The 20,100-nt window shown below is 41.8% G+C and overlaps 1 protein-coding gene across 4 annotated transcripts in view; it reads left to right on the top strand.

The window, feature by feature from the left end:
• Positions 1–20,100, top strand: part of DCLK1 (doublecortin like kinase 1) — a 353,945-nt gene that overhangs the window by 319,003 nt on the left and 14,842 nt on the right. For 2 of the 4 annotated variants that reach the window (XM_047723164.1, XM_047723163.1), the window contains exons 16-17: positions 10,201–10,314; positions 15,726–15,799. In XM_047723164.1, the coding sequence (XP_047579120.1) occupies positions 10,201–10,314; positions 15,726–15,799 (188 nt within the window). The remainder of the gene's footprint in view (positions 1–10,200; positions 10,315–15,725; positions 15,800–20,100) is intronic. The other 2 variants (XM_047723162.1, XM_047723161.1) reach the window with 1 other exon arrangement.

Raw genomic sequence — 20,100 nt, 5'->3', positions numbered from 1 at the left:
ATCACCCAGCCACTCCCTCCCCTCAAGCAACCCTCAGTTTGTTTCCTGAGATTAAGAGTCTCTTCTGGTTTGTCTCCCTCTCTGGTTTTGTCTTGTTTCATTTTTTCTTCTCTTTCTCTATGATCCTCTGCCTTGTTTCTTAAATTCCACATTTCAGTGTGATCATATGACAGTTGCCTTTCACTGATTGGCTTATTTTGCTCAGCATAATACCCTCTACTTCCATCCACGTCATTGCAAATGGCAAGATTTCACTTTTTGATGGCTGTGTAATATTCCATTGTATATATACACCATATCTTCTTTATCCATTCCTCTGTTGATGGACATCTGGGTTCTTTCCAGAGTTTGGCTATTGTGGACATTGCTGCTATAAACATTGGGGGTACAGGTGCACCTTCAGATCACTATGTTTGTATCTTTGGGGTAAATACCCAGTAGTGCAATTGCTGGGTTGTAGGACAGCTCTAACCCAGCATTTTATATGTAGAGGAGTAAAAACGGGAGAATATTTATAAATGTTGAATGTGTGTATAGACACACAACTAAGGTTTGTTTTAAATATTTTCGTAGAGCAGAGCTTCCCAATTAGTATACAAATGTATAAAGCTATCAATCCCTTTATCCCTTGGGATAGTCAGGCAGGGCAGCTAGAATCTAGAAGTGATCGCCTCCAACCTCAGAACCTTTGCATTTTCCCCAGGGTGCTAAATAAAAGTTATCCTCTTCTATGAAGTGGGCAAAGTTAGGAGGCATCTCAGGTAAGCCTAATAATAAACCTACAGGATAGGCAGAGTGGATATTACTGAATGCATTTTACAGATATGGAGACTAAGGCTATGGTAAGTGACTTGCTCGAAGTAGCAAAATTTATGATTGAGCCAAAATTTGCAGCCAGGTCTCCTCACTCCAAGCCTATTTGCTTTCAAGTCCTGTGTACCACATTATACCTACCCATCCTTTGTTATACATGAAAGTACCATGAATATTGGGAAAGAATGCATGTATGCATCATATCATTATAATGATTGTTCGTACAAGTTAGCAACATCTTCAAAGGAATTTACCTAGGTCATGGCAACTTTCCCTTAGATTTGCAGAGAGGAAGAGGCACAGGCCAGCTTCTGCCTTTCTTGGTGGAAGCAGTTGATTCTGATCGATATACATGCTAATTAAAAGCCCATGATCTACAAATTGTCAAATTGCATGATAGCACGAATAACAGTGGGACTATGATCACACAGAATAAGCCAGAAAATCTGAATCTGAAACATGACCTTTGAAGGCTCACAAAGAGCCACTGAGGAAAGAGATTTCACAGACTGCAAATAGCCATTTTAGATTTTAAAATACATTTTCTTTTTTTTGAAGATTTTATAAATTTATTTGTGAGAGAGACATAGAGAGGGAGAGGGTACAGGCAGGGGGAGCGGCAGGAAGAGGGAGAAACTGGCTCCCTGCTGAGCAGGAAGCCCAATTCGGGACTCGATCCCAGGACCCTGGGATCATGACGTGAGCCGAAGACAGACACTTAACCGACTGAGCCACCCAGGTGCCCCTTTAAATACATTTTCTTCAGAGGACCACTGCCTGGCAGGCCCGCCCTCTAGAAGCTCTGATTCAACCAGACAGTCACAGGACAACGGGGGTAGGGGGTTGAGAGTTGGGGAAGGCTACCCCAGACAGCCTTTTGGTGGGGAGAGCGGTGCTATAAAGGATTTCCTAGAGAAGGAGATGTCACAGCCCCATCCTGAAGGAGGCCAGGAAGTAGGTGTCCAGCAGAGGATCTCTGGCAGGATATACGTATTTCTTTTAAGATAATTTTGTGGATGTGAGCAAATTTGTCTGTATATTCAAGGGGGCCAGAATGCAATTAGAAACAGCCTTACCCTGATTCCAAACCAAATGAGCCTATATCCATATATATCCCAATTCCATGGGATAAAGAAAAAAATTAGGAAGACTTTCGGCTATACCTTTGAAAAACTAGGTTGCTCCTTTTCCTAAAGCAGCATGTACATGTCTCAGCATAACTTTCTGCCTTCTCAGCCTGCTTTGTACACATTTTTACACATGGTCCCACTTTGCTGGTAATTAGGGTCTACCACTCCCTCTAAAACAGGACTTCTGCTGTCATTTTAGTTTTCCCTCTCCGATTCCCTAAAGACATATCTTTTTTTTTTCCCCCTAAAGACATTTCTTAAAAGCGAGGATAACATTTAAGGAATTATCTAGGAGATTTAAAACTAAAAAGTATCCTTTACATCATTCTAACAGACCTTAGATTCTGAGGGAGAAAAATATTGATGTTAGCAGAAACTTAAAAAAAAAAAAAAAGCTAAAAAAACCCAAAATGTATGAAATGATTGCTTAACTTTTGAAATTGTATTTGTGGTAACTAAATCAGAAAAATGATTATTGTCTCAAAACATAAGTGAAAAACCATATATAAGTTTTCACAACCAGCATTTAGCATTTGTCAAGATCTCCAAGTGCAACAAATGAACAACCAAGCAATCAAAATAAATAAATTAGGCATTTAAACGGAAGTCCATTTAACAAGACATTTTGCATTTGGCTATCAAATTATATCTGATCACCGCAGAGAAGTCTACCTCAGGGGGAAGAGGTAATAATAATTATCTGAGCCCTGAGGAAATCGTCAGAAAGCATTTCCTGTACTCTAATTTGTCCTAATTTTCTCTGTTGCTTATACAGTGACCTTTTCACTTGCTGCCCTTGGAATTGAAAAGGCAGTCTCTTATGAAACAGAGAGTGGACCAATAGAATCAGAAGATCTAGTCAGCCAAAGTCACTTGTTTAAACCTCACTCTAGGCTCATTTTTTCATTCATCCTGGCTGGGAATCCCACTGTGTACCTTGGTGTTCTGGGCTGCTGTTCTGTTTTTTTTGTGTGTTTTTTGTTGTTGTTGTTGTTTTGGTGGGGTTTGTTTTTGTTTGTTTTAAGATTTTATTTACTTGAGAGAGAATGAGAGGGAAGAGAGGATCAGAGGGAGAAGCAGACTCCCTGCTGAGCAGGGAGCCCGATGCAGGACTCGATCCCAGGACTCCAGGATCATGACCTGAACTGAAGGCAGTCGCTTAACCAACTGAGCCACCCAGGCACCCCTCTGTTCTGTTATTGGAAGAGTCTTGAGTCCTCAAGGCATCTTGGTGGATTGTTCTAACAAACCAGCTGAACAAAGGGAGCATCAGTGTGCAGCCAGGTGTCTAGGAGTGGAACCTAGGCTTCCAGAAGGAGCAGCAGCTCACCCTCCTGTTGTAACCTTGGGACAGTCATTTCACTCCTTTGAACCCATTTTTGTGTCTGTGAGCTGAAGATAATAGAATCAGTCTCTTAGGTTGTTATGAGGATGGAGAACGAAATAGATATTTGAAGGGTCTGAGAGGACAGTCTTTAAGCACTAGTACTATATAGGTACTTGATAAATATTTGGGGAATTTGGGTCTGAGAGAGGCAACAACTCTGTCATCTGTTGCTATGTGCTGATGAAATGCAAATTGTGATGGATGTTGGCATAAGAGAAATCTGATTAAGAAGGAGAATCTTCTCATCCTAGCCCCCCAAATTCCATTAGTGTACCCTCAGCTCCATGTAGATAATGTGTACATTATCGGCTCTGTTGTCTTCTTTAGTATCACGGCTGTTTCCTTTACTGTGACTACAGAATATCAACAGGGATTGTCCTGGCTTAAGCTGATTTACCTTAGCACTCATTTAGTGGGGAACCAGAGATTTTAGGCACATAACAGACTGAAGTAAGCATTAATACATCTTGATCATTCCAGGGATTGGGGATTTCCCTGAAATGATAAGTTGTTGATAAAAATCATAGGTTAGTGAGAAGTTTCTAAACATAATTGACATGCCCTCCCCAAATTCTCATTTATAAATAGGATTAAATTGTCACCATTGTAATAATCCAGATATATTATTATTATTACATTTTTGTTTTCAAAGTGTTAACCTACTTTATCCCGTGTTATTCTCCCAATACTAGGGTAAGGGCCCATCTCAATGCCGCAATTCTATGGGTTTATGTTTTTCCTCCAGTTATTTTCCTGGTTTTATTGATGAGGAAACAGCCTTAGAGAAGTCTCCGGCATAAAGCTCAGTGGAGTTTCTAGCACAAGGTCTGATGCCTGGATTTGCCTCTAGAGATTCTGATTTAATTCTGGCTTGGCATCTGAGCAGGTGGCAGGAATTTGAAGAGCTCCCAGGTGATTATTACGGTGAAACCGAGTTTGAGAACCTCTGTCCTAGTGGAAAGAATGGGTTTAAATAAGTCAAGGTAGGTATTTAGCCAATTCAAGACTTTCTATCACCTTCCTGGCCTTTAAATTTTATTTTTCTTCATTTATCTCACCTACCCACTCTTTTTAAGAAGATAGTACTATAAACAAACAAACAAACAAACAAACAAAATACTAAGCCAAGATATTCAAAAAGAATAAAGAGAGGAAGAAGAAGAAGAAAAAAAAATAATAAGAGGCTGGATAATCTACAGACATACTCCGTGCTAACTAAAAGCAGCTCTCCCCACACAAAAATTTATATGCATTCATCTTGGGCTGGCAGAATTTGTTAGAAATTAAGAAAGCCCCCAGTGATACCGTAATAATAAATAAAACCAGCTATTTATAGTCATAAATTAGAAACGATGACATGGAAATCCATGTTCCATTTGGGCATCTTACCCTTTCCCTTCTCCAAACTGGATCTCGATTTACTTAACATTTTCTCCTCTAGTGTGGTGTCAGGTGTAGACGGAGAGGATACCCCGGCCCCTCTGAACCGATGCTGAACCGAGTCAGAGGTGCTGGGTGCCGTGCAGCTGGAGATGGTTAGCAAGTCAAGAGGCCAAACCCTGGGATGCGAGATGGAGCCGCCATTCAGGAGTACTCTGATGTACCTAAGATTATTTAAAACTAGATCAGGATAGTCTAGTAGTAAACGTCTCAAGACTGCCGTACTTCTCATAAATTCACAGATATTACTAATAATGGAGACTGGTAATGAATTGAGTGCAAATGAGATCCATGAGTCGAAAACAAAAATCCACGAGGGGAGGAGGGTTTTCTAAAGCGTGACCCCTGGAATGGTTTCCCTGAGGAAAGAGGGGAATTCACTGCACTGAGTGACTTCACATCCAAGCCCCCGCACCCCTCCCCACAGCTGCTCCCCAACATCCGCTGCAGAAATGGAGACCGGGAGGCTAGGTCTCCTACAGACAGCTGTGAGAGTTCATTTTCCATTTTGCAAACTAATTTCGTTCTTGTCAGTTGCAATGCTCTGCCAAGTGGTAGATGGGAATTTCTAAATCAAAAACCACTAACCTCAAACCACAACCAGCCCATGTCAAACTTCAGAAACTACTCCCAGAAACTACATACCAGAACGTATGGTAATAATACTATAACTATTTGTAACATACTGCCAGGTTTGTCACGTTTAGAAAATTCATAGCACATTTTTGGCACACAATCTATTCAGAATAACGGTGATAAAGATGTATATATAAAAATGTATGTTTTTAATGGCCCTATTTATTTTATTGATGCAAGACAGTACGTTAGCTAAATCTCCATCATCCGTCTGTATGCTTCAGGTACAGATTAGGTCCCTGCAAAGCCGGTTGTTTATGTCTTTAATCCAATTATGCTCAAAGCCTTCAAAATTGATATAGAAGCTCTGCAGACTTTTAGTTGCTGTGAGGGGTGTGTGGGTGTGTGTGTGCGCGCGCGCATGTACCCGTGCCCATGCACGCACACCCTCTCTACCTTCTCTGAGACAACTTATTTCATTGGGGGGGGGGAACCTGAAATATTTTAAAATTTATGAAGTCAGAAGCATCTCTGACAACTTTCGAGGGTTGCTTCAAGACTTTCATTGCTTCAACATGAACTAATAACCCAAGGGAAGCTAAAACCTTCACTAGAATTTAAAGCTGGAGGTCTGAACCCTCAGGACCCAATATCTAAAAGAGTTGCTAAGAGTCTTGACAGGAGATCAGAACCAGGACAGAGCTGGGAAATAATAACAAAGTCCATTCCGAAGGTGGTGAGGAAGCAGACTCTTAGCTCAGGAACCGGCAGGGGGAAGAAAAGCCAGGTAGAGGAAAGTTCTGGCTGGGATGGCAGCGCTGGTGGGGAAGTGAGACCATGGTGGGACCGTGCAGCAGGGGAGGAACCGCTCTCAGTAAGTCAGGACGGGGCTGTTCCTACAGAATCTCTTCTATTTATTCTTTCTGTTTGCACCGAGCCTGGTCATCATAGCCTGCATGGCTCATAGGACCACGCTGTGACCCAGTGCAACTTCATGTCATCCAGGGTCAGCCAGGCCTTCTGGTGCTGCCTGCTCCACGGAGGATTCAAGAGCCGGGCCAGTGTAGGTCACATTGCCACATTTCGGATTCACGGACGCCCAGTCTCTCCTTGACATCAAAGTCAACTGCATTCCTCTGGGCCGCCTGAAGCGCTTAGCCTCCCGCATACTGACCACCATGCAAACGCTTCCCGGGCTCCACTGAGGCCTGTCCGGGTAGTCTCTGGTTTTTTTCAGTCTCTAATTCGATCCTTCTTTCTCCTTACCATCGTGCCACTTTCGTCATGGGAAAGACGACTCCTCAAATCCTACCATTTAACTCTTACGGAGCCCTTCTGTAACCCATGCTCTGAATGAGTGCTCTGAGTGGGTGCCGTGTGGGGCTGTGGAAAGGATACTTTCAATCTGCTTCAGTCCTGACTCAACCACTTTCTAGCTGTGTGACTTTGAGCAAATTAACTTAACTTCGCTAGGCCTCAGCGTGTTCATCTTCGAAATGGTCCTAATAATGCATATCATCATAGAGGATCATCTGAGACGTCAGGGGCTTATACGTGTAAATCACTTGCCCGGAACCACACAGCAGTTAACTCCCGTGTCACCTTCCTCTCCCTGGCTTTCTCTTTTATCTTTGCCCCACTCCACCTTCAAACTCGGGCCTCCCCCTTTCCCTCCTTACTTCATAGTGCCTCAGTTAAACCTGCACCTACCCAGGGCAAACGGCTTCATTTCCCTTCCCTCCCTGCCCCTCACTTGGATTAGCCCATCTCTTGTCTTTTAGCTCTTCCTTTCCAGCAGCTTCTGATCCCGAGACAGCAAATATGCTCAAAGTGGTATTGTCCTAAAGAGAAAAACCTTCCTTCGTCCTACTTCCCGACGATGTTTTTCACATTTGTTGATAATCTAAAACCTCATACAAATCACTGCCCTAGCTGGCCTAGAAGTCTATTAAGAGATGATTACACATACAGGTATAATCTTGGGGGTGAGGCCCAATGGGGAACCCCGGTCTCAGGCTGCTCCCTTGTCCTTAGACAGAGCCCCAACCTGTGCCAGATACATGACACTAATATTTGGAAAACTCAATAAAGGCCATCATTTCATCCCTCGTCCAATGTTTCGGTGCTTCCAAAATTCTAATTTAGGTTCCAGCGGCCTATTTTTCGTCCACCATTAAAAAAACATTTCACCCTTGTGTTTAAAGCTCTGGATTGCATAATTCTAATTCTTCGTGAGTTAAGGGTAGTTAGTCCTCTACACTTCCTGCTTACGCCTTGCTTATTAAAAAGCATTGTTTTTCTCCCTAATGGAGACTAAGGCTTCTATTTCTGGATCTTTCTGGTAGTCCTTTGTGGCCAGTCTTTTCCTGTTTTGTGTGTGTGTGTGTGTGTGTGTGTGTGTGTGTGTTTCTGTTTTTTTTTCAGCTTTCTCCATCATTATCCTCCCACATACTCTTAACTACAGCTAAATTGGTTAAGTCACTGTTTGGCAAACAGGCCCTGATGTTTCCCACTCACATCTGTGCACCAAAATAGCGGTTCTCTCGTCTCTAAGTCTCAGTGGCTCTTCCTTGTTAAGGACCAGGCTGGATCCCACAGTCCTCCTCAGGTCTGCTCTGTTTGCAACTGAAAATACGTTCTCTCTCCTCTGAAGTCGTTCCGTGTTTGTAGCTCAGCCACGAGGCTCCAAGCCTTACGACAGCTCTTTCTTAAATTGTTGATCGGCTTTATTATTTGATCTTGTGTGTGCATACTTTGTCTCTCAGTTAGCCCGCAAGGTTCTGGTGGGCAGAGACCATTTTTCTATCATCCACTGCCATCCCTGGCATAGCCCGGGACAGAGTAAGTACTTCTTATGTCTCTTAATGTTCCCTCCCCAAGTATTATCCCACTGTTACCCTAATTGACCTTCACTTTATTTCTGACTCTTTTCGCAATACAGATTTTTAAAAAATTTTGAAATCACTCTGCAATCCCTGGAAAGCATCCTTCTTCCAGATTTGATTTTAGATGTGACTTAATAAGCCTAATAATGGTTCCTTCTCTTAGCCATTAACAAATCAGTCCAAGAATATCACAAGTTCAATATACACTGTGAGCAGGGCTCTGAACCAAGGGCTTATATTAAACATTACAGAAAATGTGGAAGATGTGATACAAAAGAGCAGGAGTTCAGAGTTGATGATATATCGTGTGTGTGTGTGTGTGTGTGTATCCCTAAACTCTCTCTATACATTTATGTATATGTTAAATATCTACGAAATCACTTAACACCGAAAAGAATGTAAAGAGTGCAAATATATATAATGAAAAACGATTAGGAGTTTACAGAAGAACCATTCTACTGAATTATGCCTTTTTGGGGAAAAATATTTTGGACCAGGTGATTTGGAGAGGCCGCAGAGTCCATAAGAGCAAAGCCCATGGGGTGCCTGGGTGGCTCAGTGGGTTAAAACCTTGGCCTTCGGCTCAGGTCATGATCTCAGGGTCCTGGCATCAAGCCCCACATCGGGCTCTCTGCTCAGCAGGGATCCTGCTTCCCCCTCTCTCTCTGCCTGCCTTTCTGCCTACTTGTGATCTCTCTCTCTCTCTCTGTCAAATAAATAAATAAAATCTTTAAAAAAAAAAAAAAAAGAGCAAAGCCCATGCCTCTTTTTGCTCACCGTCTCTCCCCACCACTTCCTGCAGCGCCTGGTCCACTGTAGCTCGCAGTTCACAGCGCCTGAAGGCACGAATAGCCAAATGCTGAGAGAAGGGAAGGCTAGGTTACGTAGCAGAGCGAGTGTGTTATGCTAGGGACACAGTCATTTATTTTCCTGGGTGGAGCCAAGAAATAACATGCAAAATGATGGAAAGGAAAAAAGAGAAGGAAAATGATGAATGGCATTGAAGTCTTGCCAGGAATTTTGGTTTTAACAGATAGTAACAAACACTTTATTATCCCTTCATTTATTTATTCTGCAAATATGTCTTAAGCATCTAACATCTGCCAAGCTCCATGCAAAGAGCCGAGGGGTCTGTAGCGAACAGAACGCAGTCTCTGTCTTTGGGGTTGGGCAGCCTTTCCACCATGAGTGGTGTGGCAGCTCACACTTACGGCTCTGGTTATTGTTGTCCTCAGAGTATTTAGCAGAGGGGAGCAATCTGTCCAGCCTCCATCATAGACGGTGCCGGCGGAGAGCAGAAGCCTTCATTAAAATGAGCCTCAATGTGAAGTACGTCAAAATAACAGATGATTTGAGGGCAGTAAGGAGGATTGGAAACTTAGGGAGGAACTGTTTGCCCGGAAGGTTGTCTGGGATGATAGAACGGTCGATTGAGGACCCGTGGAACCAGCCCGAGTTTATTTACAGGCGCTTGCATGAGCCCAGGACTGTCAGTTTCCTCGTGTTGGGGCCTGAATGATGGGCTAAGAGGATAAAACTCTTGGTTCAGGGAAAAAAAAAAAAAGAAGATGTTTACATTGATTTTTTTTTTCTTTTGGTTTTTCAGATTTAACTTGCCCTTTGGCATATGTCCCTAGAGAACCCTGGCTGAAATCAATTTTATTAGAAACCAAACACAGAAATAACAACTTTTATTTAGGGACAGAACTCTGGGAGTCAGAGGACGCAGCAAATTAATTTTAGGGCAGATGTGGAAATGCACGAGACCTCAGAGCCCTACTTCCAAAAATGATGTTTCATGAGAAGACACTGGTTCCTTTATTTCTGAGATCTTAGGAAGTCCAAGATCCCCACTTGGTACTAGAAGATCTCGGCTTCATTTTCCACTTATCTCATTTTTCCCCCCTTTTTCTCCTTTTTCTCCTTTTTTTCATTTCTTTCTTTCTTTTTCTTTTTTTTTTTTTCCCAGGATGACGGCCTCCCCGAAAATGAACATCAGCTGTCAGTAGCTGGAAAGATAAAGAAGCATTTCAACACAGGCCCCAAGCCGAACAGCACGGCAGCTGGAGTTTCTGTCATAGCAGTAAGCATCTGAAATATCCACCTATGACTTTTTAAAAGCCATCCACCTAAGAGACAGGCATTACTCAGGAGATTCCACCCAGAGACAGCAGAATGGGTCATTTCTTTAGACAGCTCGACCACTGAACGCGCTGGGGGAGGTTTGGGGCTTCTATATATGATGTGTTTTTGCCGAACATTTCCCTAGGAGTCATCTCATTATCCAACACCTCCAGGGTGTCTCGCAGTATATATTAATCTCATGATTTATTTTTTAAAGCTGAAAACCTCCCCCACAGTGGACTCTGTGCCAATGCAAACTTTGGGGCTCGGAGAAAAAGAGTTCCTAGTGTCCTTTTGCTAGGACCTGGAGGGAGAGGGAAGCCAAGAGAGACAACACTGCAGAGAGAGATTGGAACACTATAGATCTTTGCTCATGCAAAAACCGAAATGAAAGCCAAAACATTAGCAGAAGGCTTACACAGTAAGCTTTTCAGTGAGACTGAGCTGCTGCGAACACCCAAAGAAAAAAAAACGCTGTCTTGCTCCTTAGAAATTTCTGTTTTTAAAGTTGAAATTCTTTTATCATTTACCATTTTATTGATGTGGCTGCACAAGGATTTTTTTTTCCTGTTCTATACATGCAGACATACACTATATGCAATTTGATAGCAGCTCTAGGCAAAGATTAAATTGGGCAGAGAAATAATGAAACCTCATACTTCCTGGTGTCCTATTCTAGAGTAAATATATTCAAGTCCCAGATTACTTGAGTTTTTAATAATTTCCTCTTTTTTCAGAGTATGTAAATTTGAACAGCATATTCCATGTGAAATCACTTGGGCTGTTTTTCTTTTCTCGACAAAGAACTTAGACACTGCAATGTCGAATTTTAAAAAAAAGTATATACGCTATGAAACAGTATCTTGCTCTCAGGAGCAATACTGAATGTTTTACCACTTTTTCGGGTGTTTTATCCCCTTCCTCTTTTTCTTTTTTTGCTTGTACAAGAGCTCCAGATAAACAGAAGGTAAATAGGTAACATATTCAATCCAATCCATTGCGGAGCTGCGTTACTATTTGATCGGAGTTTCCAGAATTTGCAGGTGGCACAAATGTACGCATACACTTTCCGGTACTGTTTGCATTCCGTGTTTGGAGTTACGAGTGAGTAACTGGCTCCTGAACCCACTCACGGTGTTAAGTCGAATGTAGACTTTCGGATGCTCCTCAGTGCTGCTAAGGGTTTAAAATTGAAAGTCGTTCTTCCTTCCCTCTCTTTCTAGTTTGTTCTAAGGAAATTCAGTGTAGAAGTACATTGTCCTTCATGTCCTTCTAGATGTCAGCGTTCTTTGTTCTCGGCTAATATTCAGTCAGTAATTTGGGGAGGTAATAATCTCATGGCAATTCTCAATGAAATCAGACCTTCTACACTCTGTTTTCATCATTCATTCAAGATATAAGTCTATTCCAAAATGTTCGATTCCACAATTTGCTTTTGGAATGGACTGCCAGCACGCTTGTCCATGAAAAGGACTGCTTTCCTGCTCCCTCTGAGGGCTTACGGCTGTGAGAAGGGTGCTTTTCCACCTCTGTCATTTTGGTTTTTTGTTTCTGTTTTTCTTGGTCTTTTAATTAGTCTCAGGTTAAGTTTGCCTTGGTTGCTCAGTAATGGTTTGTTCACAGTATTCTGGGAGTCTTATAATGACTAAGGGCAGGAACTTCAGGGCAATTTTCCCAGGAATAGACAACACAGATTTGAGGAGGAATCCTACTTTAATCAAACTGGGATGAATTCCAAAACCTAATCCATGTGGTTTATTAAAACTTTATCTAAGTAGATCTCCAAAAGACTCCAACTAGTATTTAAAGATCAAGGTCTATGGATTTTCCCCCCTAACTATCATGATTGGACCATTTTGAATATAATTCCATATCAGTTCCTCCGTTCATCACTAACATGTTCCCATGGAAACTGTAAAAACTAGCAGTATACTTATAAATTGCAAAATGGACGGTGTAGGCCTGATTACGCATTGGTTATGTGTGTATTGAATCTTCTTTATTCACTATAAATGTAAGAAAAAAAGTATCAACTTAACTCAGACTCAAAATAATTAACTATTTGGGGAAATACCTGGAAAAATGCCTTGCCCACTCTAAAGCACAATTCACATGTTAATTAGTATTGTTGGTGTTTCAAGCATGAAAGAGCACAACTGTAAATTTCAGGGGTTGTTTTGGGAGACTCTGGCCTGCCATGCACCCTGTCCAGAATGCTTTTCTCTCATAAATGTCCACACCCTCCATTAGAACCTGGGAGAGGTCGCCAGTGGTAGGGAGGGGCTGGGGATCAGAAGTTGGCCAGTTTGGCTGCCTTTGTGATTAACTTCCAGAATAGCCTTGGGTAAGTCAGCTGATACTCCACAGCAGTTTTCCCATTCTTACAGGGCAAAGACTAAGTCTCAGGGGACCACCACAAGAGAAAGGAGCCCTGGCATTGAATAATACAGTTGACCCTTGAACAGCACGGGTTTGCACTGTGCGTGTCCACTTAGACATGGATTTTTTTAAAGTAAATAAATATAGGACTGTAAGTGTGTTTTCTCTGCCGATTTTCTTAATGACATGTTCTTTTCTCCAGCTTACTTTATTTATACAGTTTGTAATACAGATCCAAAATATGTGTTAATTGACTGTTTATGTTATCAGTAAAGTTTCCTCTGGTTAGCAATAGGGTCTTAGTAGTTAAGTTTTCGGGGGTCAAAATTTATACATGGATTTCCATGTGCTGGGGGTCAGCATCCCTAACCCTCTCATTGTTCAAGAGTCAACTGTATTCCAATTCAAACTAAGCTTTATCTGCAAAAGAATGATATTCTGCTGTAAGGCAGAACGTAAGTGGTAGGTCAGAGGAGGAGTCTTCATAAATGGTACATTCTGTCCACACCATTTGGCAATTTAATAATGCAATATAATTATTAATTCACCTATGTGAAAATTCCTATAATTAATATAATTTTGTAATGGCTTCTATTGATAGATATAGAAAAAAACTGATTGCAGCATAAATTTCATTCAGACAGAATTTTGTCCCACGGGCATGTATGCTCTCCCCAGAGGCTATCAAATAATGTATTTTATTTTAAACTGCCTCTATGGGACTGATTGCTTGGAAATTACATACACCCTTTAAAATGAAAAATTCTACTATTTTAGAATGTAGTGTCCATCACCTTGTATTTTCAGGAAATGGACAGTTAAATCATTAGTCTGTAACTGGCACTTCTCCTTCCTCAGTTAGAAATCTAACTACCCACTGGAGATGAGCAGTGCTTATAAAGGAATTCAGGGCACCTTTTCTTTCCTAGAGTGACAAAGGAAAAAGAAGATACTGTCATAACAAACAGAATCTAGTCACAAATGTAAATTACGACATGAGCATAGTTTAGCGTGCACTCATGGTTCTGAACCTCAATGTTTTCTGTTCCTGTTGTCATTTTTTCCTTCTCTGCTCTCTACCCCCTCCATCATTAAGACCAAAGAAAGGACAAGTGATAACTTTATATTAAGGTTGCAAGGGTCCTCAAGTTGACCAGGAGAGTAATTACCAGCTGGAGGCTGGCTGGGATCATCCAGCCCTTCTCAAAGGAGAAAGGGTGTTCTGACATTGAGGTCAGGGAATGTGATTAGGGGGAAACCCATTGCCGTCCTTGAAACTGCAACACTGCCTCTCAGAAAGACTCCTTTGTCCCTTTACTACCTTCCCCAGTAGTTGGGGAATTAAAACACACACACACACACACACACACACACACACACACACACCAGAACAGAGAAAGGGAAACAAAAGGTTATTAAAATGCAATTTATAGACATAAAATGGAATTAGAGATGACATTTTAACGGTGGACTTCTTGGGAGCTGAGGAAGGGAGGGAGGCATTATTAGATTTGCTCAGCTTGATGAAGAACCGATGACTAAGATGTCAGTTCCAATTTATTTTTCCTCATTTAATTCTGTTTATTATTTTAACCGATAATTTTCCTAATGCTTTAAAGTTCTTCTTTTGCATTTTGCTCATGCAAATGGAGCATTTCCGTCTAATTGAACAAATCCATACTAATCAGTGTGCAAACAACAGTGATTCTGGGAAGCTGAGTTAACCCAGAGAGCCAGTCGCACTAGTACATTCCTGTGTGTCCTTGTTATAGGACACTTTGCCTGTAGATGGCAACAGAGGACTAGTTACCAAGTGGCCAACTCCATGAACTCAAATAGAAGCGTGGGATTTCATATACGACTCCCTAACCGCAAGGGGACTTGGATTTTTTTTTCCCCCTAAATGAAACGAAATGCACTCCTTTTTTTTTTTTTTTTTAAGGATTAAAATCTCACATTGCTCTTCTGTGAACACTGGGGTAGCCTAGTTTATTATAATCAGAACACCAAACCCTCCAAGCAGTTTTTAGTTCGAATGCCTGGTGCCCCCGCATGTTTTTGCAATGCCTTTGTGAATTCAGAAGTAGGGACTATGGGCATGGCACCGTTATCACACTTGAAAGCACTCATGAGCGTCTCTCGAAAGAAAAGCGTGCAAGGTGCATCCTGTCCTGGGTGGGGTGGGGGAGTGGGCCTACAGCATGATGACTGTTTTCCAATTGGGGGATTGAATCTTTCATTCCTAGGTAGCCAAAGGCTGACATCTTATTCCAGGATGAACAACTTTGAGAACTTACCCTGTCTTCTATTTACCGTAACTTTTTTGGTTCATAAGCGCTGAACTGTACATACGCATTTTTAATATACAGTGAAAACTCTTTTTCCTTTTCTTTTCTATATTTTCAGAGAGAAAACTGACTGACTGTTTTATATTATATCTTTTTAGCCCAGGAATGTAATTAAGATTCACCTTTAAGAGTAGCTCTGCTTTTGAAGATTAACTCTTAAAGAAATCCAAACTGTTGTGACTTGTGAGGGTCCTTTTCATCTTTTATTTCATATGCATGAAGCCCTCCGATTTAAGCCTGGTGGGGTGAGATGGGGAGGAGGGAGTCCAATCTGCTTTCTCTTAGGTGGCTAAAACGGATTTCAGTACTTTAATTGTAACGCATTTTCCATTCTATGGCATATGAAGAGGTGTTTATATCTTTTGAAATTGAGAGGACATTATTAAATGTGCATTCAAAACCTTGTCTGACAAATTAGATCTATTCTAACAAATTGGCCTCCGAGATATTCATGAGGGATTAGTGCCTTTTCTTGCCTTTTTATTTTCAATGTGCAGATTTTAGGCTATTAGCTAGTCACCCTGCAAAAGAGGCATGGTGACTATATCTCAGTGTATAGTCGGTGAAGAACGGCTTGGTCTGGAGTCGTAATTCTCTAGCACAATGTCGATCCACTGAGTTGCCCCCATTTCTCTCTGCTCAGCTGGACCACGGGTTTACCATCAAGAGATCAGGGTCTTTGGACTACTACCAACAACCAGGAATGTATTGGATAAGGTATGAGATGGTGCAGCTCAACAGTCAGTGTTTCCATGGCAACGTGCTGGCAGTCTCCATTAACCAGTTCCTTCAGTGGATAAACATGCTTTTGATTTGTTATCCAGTCCATATGCTGCTTTATCGGTTTCATTTTAATCTTGATTGAGATGCCACACCCCCTCATTCCTTTTTTTCACCCATTATTCACACTGACATTTGCCAGCTTTCTTTCCATTGCACATGCTCAGTATCAATTTTCCTTACAGTTAAAAGGACAGTATATTTAGCATTAATGCCAAAGCCTTTTCCTGATGTTGCTAATTAAAACCATGATTTCTGGTGCTCTTCTGTCCTGTAACAAATGGAAGAACAATGACGCCTCAGTGTGCGTTCTATAGAAGTATATACTGTCATTTTAAAGTCATCAAGCCCGACCTTGACCTTACTAGATGGATGAAACAATGCATTTACACGTTAGCAGTAGAAGCTCCTCCAAGTACAATGAGCTATAGAATGCATTGTGTGTGTTGGTAAGCTTGTGTTTTCAAATTCTCCACCTTCTTGTTTTGTTTTGTTTTCGTTTTATTGTTCCCTCTCTCCCCCTGGAAATCCCTTTATGTACTAGCTATTGCATGAATTTATTTTTCAATATTTTGTAACTGTCAGATTACTTAGCTGGCTTATCTGCAGAAGCAAAAGGGACTGTGTATGGGAGGTATTGATTTTTTTTTTTTTTTTTTTTTTTGGAAACTGGGTTCAGAATTCTCTCCCAATCATTTTCTATTCTAGTCAACTGCCCTGGCATTTCCTTCAAGGGGCATTGTTTGTGTCTCTTTAAGTTATCCACAGGCAGGATGGTTTCTGATGATTTGAAAATTTTACTGTGAGAAGTCCCAGGGAACTTTTCTCCTCCATCTTAATGTTTCTGAAATGATCTCCTGGTAAAGCTCCACATCTTTGTGTTTGCAAAGAAAGACTCCCGTGGTTTTTGTATTTGTTTCCCCCAAATGATGGAGCCCACGTGCAGTAATGTAGTGGCTACCTAATGTTTTTCATGGATTAGACTACTCAATTTTACAGAAAGAGAAATATATATGTGCGTGTGTTTATATATGTGTGTATATACGCACACACACATATAATATATAATTTTAACCCCCAATTAATTATTCCTGATTTTTGTTTCTACACTCAAAACAAAGGACTTAAGGAAGCAGTAAAGGGCACACTTTGACAAACCATCCAGTATACTAAAACCATGATAATACCCAAATCTGTTTAAAGCAAGAGAACGCCTAAACGTAAATGAAATGTTTCACCATCAGTTTTACACAGAGCCCGTTTGTATCTTCTAGATTGATAAGCATGCCAGAGTTGCAACACAACCTTTTTCTTTACTTAAGTAAAATAACTTTATAGGTATAGCAAGAACTCTGTTTTACTTTTAACCTTTCGGGGTGGGGATTAATCACGATTTGCCTTTATGCAGACTCTTTTTTGACGTTTTAACATAGAAAAGGGTCCCTCCGACTTTTACTTTTTATTGAGAGATAACTGCATTCAGAAGGGTGCAGATACCACAAATGCACGTTCCAGTGAAGTCCCAAAAACAGGACCCAGATTGGGCACAGAGCCTTTCTAGCACCTCCAGAGATCCCCACCCGCCCTCCCCAATCACGGCCCTCCCAGGAGGGTCACATAGCCCCGAGGGTAAACACTGACCCGGACCAGGACTCTATCCACATTAATTAGCTTTGCCTGGTTGTGTACTTTATATAAATCGAATTACACCATGCTCTGCCCTTATTTTTTTAATTGTATGCCTCCTAACCTCAGTCATAGTAGCCAAATACATATGAGTAAAGTTGATCTACAACTAAAAATATGCATCAGCTATGTCTAATTACAGTTGTGCATGTTTGTGTAATAAAAATGGCACATACAAATATCGAATTTCAAAAAGAAAACACTAGAAAATGATGTTGTTAAATATGAGGGAGTAAGAGTGGGAGCAAAATGCCAAGTAAACACAATAATTAATAAATGTAGCCGAGTATAAAAAGGCCATTTGACTAAGATCCTAGTGATGGTTCCCATCAGCAGACAAAATGACACATCCCTGAATAATGGGCAGGAGCAGATGGGAGATAATCTCTTTTTTCTTCCACACATAAACTGCTCTGTTTTCCAGCTGGGGGCAGTAACAACAATGTTTATAGTTAATGCTGTAGTAAACAGCACACCCAGTATGTAAAGTTAAATTGGAGAAATGATGCTAAAAACTCATCGGCATATATGCTTAATTAGGAAGTTTTATAATGCCATTTAGCCTCAGAACGAACACACTCTCCTCACTGATTGCAAATGCTTGCCTTTCATCTCCAAGGAAGTGGGAGCATTTGTCTAACCACAGTGGCAGCCAACTTGCAACATAAACAATCATTACAGGCAAACATCCCCGCTCCCAATTGTTGTGTTTACAAGTGCTCATGGCTGTTTTTGCTACTCTGAGCAGAACACTTGGGAGTCCCGGTTCCTTTTTGTAAAGCAGCTCACATCAGGGCATAGGCTGGAAAAAAGCATCTCTTCGGGGTGCCCAGAATTGTCATGTCCCTCTTAATAGGCTTTTTGGTGATGGTGGAGAAAGGGTGGGTATCCATTTTCCTCTTTCTCCTTCGTTCTCTTGCCTCTGGACAGAGAGCTGCTGCTTCCAAGCTGTAGCCAAGGGAGCAGCACCGTGCTTGGCCTGTTTTTCCAGGAGATCTTGCTCCTGTCACCTTGAGTCCAGAAGGGACCCTGCCCCAGGAATGAGCTGCCTGGGCCATTCCACTCCCTCCTGGCCTTCCTGCAGGCAGCTGGAAAACATTTACATCTCATTACATTCCCCCCACCCCTGTCCTGAAGATGCATCCTGATCCAAAGGGGCTGTGGTCACACGTATTTTGTGCCTCTCTCTAGTGAAGGTGTCACTGTGGCAGGTGTTGTGGCCAACAGCACATGGAGAAGAATCCTGCATCTTCTACAGCGGCCAGAACGGGGTAACCCAATTAAATAAAACAAATATCAAAACAAGACAGAAGCTAAAAATGCTAAATGAGATAAAACGCGGAGGTGAGCTAGGACAAAAGGGTGGTTGAGTTCCCAGGCATGACGTGACTAAAATGTGCATATTGGATTCAAGCGCCGTCCTGAAACAGTGAGTAATGAGGCAGAGCGGTAGCAGCCGTGCGCAGTCTTTGCAAGGCTATTAAACGCTGTCATGCTCGGCTGTTAAAAGGAATGGGGTCAGTTAAATGCATCTTGCTTGGTGCGGGTTTAAAAGAAGAGTTCCCACGAAAGCCAGGGAGGAACCCCAGCGTGGTGTCAGGAAGGCTCCCAGGCTAGCCTCAGTCAGCAGCCAAAGGCCCACAGCCAGTTGCTTGCCTTGCGGTTTGTTTCACTGCATGTTGCCTTGGCCTTGCTCCGCCATTGAGAAGGCGCTCCCCAGTGAGCGTCAGAGCACTGCCAGAAGGACAAGCAGATGCCCCTGTTCCAGCAAGGGATTAACCACCCAACTCCACGCCCGACCCGAGACTCCCTCTGTAACAGAGTGTAACACTTACAGAAGGCAGAGATTTAAACTTCAGAACCCACCCACGCTGTGATGACAGAGAAAAGGATCAGGCAAGTAGGAGGTATGGGTTTACAGCCTTGATGTTAAAAAGTGAAGCCAAGAGGCTCAAAAGATGGGCAATGCCTTGCCCTGCCGTTCCACGAATGGTATTGAGAGAAGCCTGGGAAGAGTGAGACGTCTGTGTCCTTTCCCCGAGTCAAACAGGTGGCTCACTGTTGGAGAGTTCCATCCTTAAGAGAGGATGCCATCCACATCTCTCTGTCTTTTAAAAATGTCACTTTCTTGTTATTGAAATGAGCAGTGGCCGTGGCATTCCAAGACCTACTGATTGGCTCTGAACCAAAGTGAGATTTTTATACCTCTCCTGACATCCTCAGTGATTTGGTATCGATCGGAAATTTGGTGGTATCCTATTTATTTTTGACCTTGCTTAGGAATCTCTTTTCCTCTTTTTGATTTAAAGGAAAAAAAAATCTGCCCTCATCTGTGTATTTATTCATGCCATACTTTGACTCCGAACGTTCCTCAGTGATGGTCACTGATATACTACAGATTTTATTAGGTGTATGCATGTAGGAAAGGGTAGTCATGAGGAACTTAATCATAAGTTTTGACAGACTGTTTTTTATCCAGAAAGAGGGTAAATGTCGACCTGCTGAAGTTAGACGATTCTCGAATCCGTGTGAGCCACATGATACATAAATCA

This window comes from Lutra lutra, chromosome 3 (genome assembly GCF_902655055.1).
Source record: "Lutra lutra chromosome 3, mLutLut1.2, whole genome shotgun sequence".
Lineage (NCBI taxonomy): Eukaryota > Metazoa > Chordata > Mammalia > Carnivora > Mustelidae > Lutra > Lutra lutra.
This window is presented reverse-complemented; position numbering and strand designations above follow the sequence as displayed.